Source organism: Stegastes partitus, unplaced genomic scaffold (genome assembly GCF_000690725.1).
Source record: "Stegastes partitus isolate 25-593 unplaced genomic scaffold, Stegastes_partitus-1.0.2 Scaffold1317, whole genome shotgun sequence".
Taxonomy (NCBI): Eukaryota; Metazoa; Chordata; class Actinopteri; family Pomacentridae; genus Stegastes; species Stegastes partitus.
Genome location: NW_007579048.1, coordinates 151,920 through 155,971, shown reverse-complemented (window position 1 = coordinate 155,971; position 4,052 = coordinate 151,920). Strand labels below are relative to the sequence as shown.

Genomic DNA, 4,052 nt, shown 5'->3' with positions numbered 1-4,052 from the left:
TGTAATGTCCTGGGAGGTCTCACAGCAGGTGGAGGCTGTGGGGTATCGGCCCTTCACTACCTCTGTGGAGAGAAGTCTTGGTAGAATCTCCCATCGAGTTCAGGATTTGACTCAGTTCAGGTCAGTTCAGATGGTGCTGCTGTGGAGTGGATTAAAATGGATTGAGTAAATAGCTACAGCAAAGCAAAAAAAAAAAATAAAAATCCCACTTTACTAAAAAAAAATCAAAATAACTAACTCCAGCACTTACAGTTTACACTAAATAAAAGATTAGTTTAACCCCTGACGCAAGCTGTTTATAGGACAGCGAAGTCACTTTCACAATACAACAAACACCCAAACAATATTAACATAGCATGTGCACTCTGTGAACCTACCGTTAGCAATGAACCCCTGAAGATTGCCTGACATGCGGCGTTTGGTGTCACCTGAACAATCATCATTCTCACATGGCCATATAATGTGCTGAAGAAGTACCTGTATTGAAAAACTAAGCACAAGAAAGACTTGTATTATTTTCCCACTTCTAACATCCTTATATTGCACATCAGTTTTGCAGTCTTATTTATTTTCTTTGATCAAACATCACTAGTGGCAGTTTTGGATAACCTGATAATTCTGTTTGATGTGACATTATGTAGAAGACANGTGTGTGTGTGTGTGTGTGTGTGTGTGTGTGTGTGTGTGTGTGTGTGTGTGTGTGTGTGGGCGCGGCGGCATGAGCTTTGCGGAAGTGAATGTAACACAAGTCATATGACCAGGCAGCAGTCGTAAAAAAATGCTCCCCCAGCATGGATAAAGGGCCGCGGACACGGTGACTAACATTCACAAACAGCTGCCAGAAACCGTGTTGGGCCTCGTTGAACATCTGTGGTGAGTTCTGACCGGACGGACACGCGCTGTCGGTACCAGATGCTTTCCAACGGTTAGCAGTTGAGCTATCAACACAGAGCCACGGTTGGTTTCACTCTCCGTCACAGTTCCAGATTACTGAGCCCGTCTTTATCTGACTGTGTGTCTCTGACTGTATCTGCAGATGGAGGAGATTAAAGTGTCCCCTGATTATAACTGGTTCAGAAGCACAGTGCCCCTGAAGAGAGTAAGTATCTCATCAATTACACACTGTGTTATGGTGCACAGTAAGAGACCTTCATCACAGCACAGAATTTGACTTGACACAGCAAACCGAGATCTTTTTTTTTTTTCTCAGTTTCACCAGTAAACTATAGCTTGCTTGAGGGTTCTCCACAGTGTCATGTGAGAATGGAAGTAATCTATGACAACACCAGGGCCCTGGACAGAGTGGGACGCTTGAGTTTTAATGCTGTTAATTACACCTGTGATTGAACATGCTGTGGAATAGGGTTGCTATGCGAAAGGTCCATGGCAGGGTTCAAGGCTTTTTAGCAGATCAAGGAGAACAATAATAGTGTTATCAACATGTAGAAGTATGATGAGTGTTTCATTTTTCATTTCGTTTTATTTATTTGTTCATCCATGTTTTTAGTTTTATTTTTACATACCCATTGTATTGTACATCACAACAATAAAACATGACAGAATAGGAGCACGAGGAAGACAAGTCTTATAGAACGTGGCCCTATAACAAAGAAGACATAAATGAAACATAGATGGCCTTTGGTCAGTATTTACAGAACACAAATCCCCTCCTCCCCCCCAACTTATTGGCTTTTATATCTTTCGATAACACTTTTCTTAAATCTATATTTTAATTGAGCAATAGTATGTGCCTCTTTACATTCACTGTTTAGGGAATTCCACAGCTTCACTCCATTTACTGAAAAACTCCTGTTTTAGTGCAGTTCTTGATAAAGGCACTCGAAAATCTCCTTTCCTTCTGCTGTTACTGTCTGTGATCAGTGAAAACGAATTTAATGAAGTTTCTGGTGACGAACCTTTGGTGACGACGATATGGAAACAAGCAGAAAAATGATAAAGAAATCCCCACCCCGCAAGTTGACAGGATTGGTTCCTTTGGTTTGTTTCATATGAAACCCCCAAATTCTGAATAGGTGTTGTTGAAACTGTCATCGGTACGCTACAGTTTCAATGTGGAAAAACAGATATTGCCCTGGCTGCTTATTTTTGCTGTAGGGTGTCTTTAGTAGTATATCTAAAGACATCTTAATTGTATTATGTAGTTGCTGTCTTTTATGTTTCTGTGACTGGACCATTGCTGTTGTAACAAAAAGGAAATATAAATTGTGTCAATATGTTATAGTGTCATGACACTTGAAAGATTTCACTTGTTTTGAAAGATGACATAATGTGTGCATGATAAATATATATATTGTATAAAACTTATTAGCATTAACACATAAGTATACTTGCTGCTCTCTGTCAGCAGAGGTACACTCAAGTTACTTGAAAATGAACTTAAGTGAATGTAATGGAGTAAGTGTAAATCATTAAGACAAAACTCTGGTTTTAAAGGCTACCCAAAACAAACAGCAAAAAGGCCCGTGAGGCTTCCATTGTTGAGGCATTAAACCAGTAAATACAAGTCAATCACTTTCCCAAAAATATATCCTCCTTCATCCAGGACTAACCTGAATTTTCTCACCTGTAAGAACTGTTGAGAATTTGTCATCAAGTTACATTCAAAGCAGTTTCAACTACCATCTTGTCATCTTTTTTTAGATTACATGGTAATGTTTCTAGAAGTTCCAGTAGCTACTGGTAACGCTCTCTTCATCTGTGTCGGTGTGTCTGAACAGGCTGGAGGACTTTACTATATGCAGTGACAAGGAGTCATTGTGTCCTGACAATAGCAGCAGAATTTTTTATGGACGTTTAGTTGTAACATTTGGTCTGTTATATCAGAATAATAATTTAAGAAATGTATAATTAACCTACATTTCAGAACAACAAATGTTTAGTGAGGTTTGGAAATGGTGTCTTTTGTTTTTTTCTGTGTGAAGACAAATATCTTAAAAAACACACACAGGATCCTGCTGCTAACATTTTCCAAGGAATGAGAATTTCCAAATTCTTGATTTCAGGGAACTACCACTGCTGCTGGCTTCCTGAATGTAGTATAATGTATCAGTATAATCAGTTTATTCTCTTAATGAATCTTTCACCTATCAGCTGAACTCCAAACTGGTGATCAGCATTTCTTTCTCACAAAGCTTTGACATGAAACTTCACATGAGCCCTCTACTACTGGTGGCATCAGAGCTCATACCCACATCTGCTTACTTTCCGCTTCTAGGTTTTAATATGCATTGTCACCTCACTTGGCACTTAATTAGCCTGTCATTGTGCCATGAAATGATTATATAAAGTCTTGACTCTTGTGAGCGACTACACCCTTAATTACCAACTGTCCTCAGTTGTTAGAGTCTCTATGAGGCTTTTTAACTTTTTAACATTTTGTCCTAGACTGATGTTTATCAGGCAGTATATTTAGGTCAGTCAGCCATCCATCACATGCTTACACTCACACTGATACAGTGTGTGCAGGACTTACTGGGCTAGTGGTTTCCACACACAGCTTACCATCACATGAGTTGTCACAAGCTATGACTGTTTCGGCCAAAATTTATCATTCCTTTGTTGGAATGATTTTTACTGGAGACAAATCAGAAGAATTGAAGCTAATTTTGTCCCTCTGAATTGTTTCTTTGTCTTACTGATAATATTGTGAAGAATCACAGTCATCCTGCAGCCTGTTACAGGTCCCCCACAAATCTGTAAATACTTAATCTTACTGCATTTCTCTGTAAAATACGCCATCATGTAAATGTAGTCACTAATGCTGCTCCTTCATGTTATTAAAGCAGCAGGATTATGTTATGAACGCTGCCCTCAGTAGTGTGTTTACACAATGGATTACGTGTTCAGTCTATAAACCTCAAAAAAGGTGTTAAGGGTCTACTAACATTTCCCTTAGCACAAGCTGACATATTTCAATGTCTCCAGGAACATCAATACAAATTTAAGCCTTTCCTTCTGAGTGGCTAATCACTAAGGTTGGAAGAAGTATGAAGTAATCCATTTAGCTGTCACCATGTTCCAAAGATGACGTA

The 4,052-nt window shown here is 39.0% G+C and overlaps 1 protein-coding gene across 2 annotated transcripts in view; it reads left to right on the top strand.

Moving 5' to 3' along the window:
- The first annotated feature begins 713 nt into the window (after positions 1-713).
- Positions 714-4,052, top strand: part of spg21 (SPG21 abhydrolase domain containing, maspardin) — a 16,926-nt gene continuing 13,587 nt past the window's right edge. The window contains exons 1-2 of one of the 2 annotated variants that reach the window (XM_008298434.1): positions 714-873; positions 1,037-1,099. In XM_008298434.1, the coding sequence (XP_008296656.1) occupies positions 1,037-1,099 (63 nt within the window). In that variant the 5' untranslated portion in view covers positions 714-873. Of the gene's footprint in view, positions 958-1,036; positions 1,100-4,052 lie in introns of both variants that reach the window. The other variant, XM_008298433.1, reaches the window with a different exon arrangement.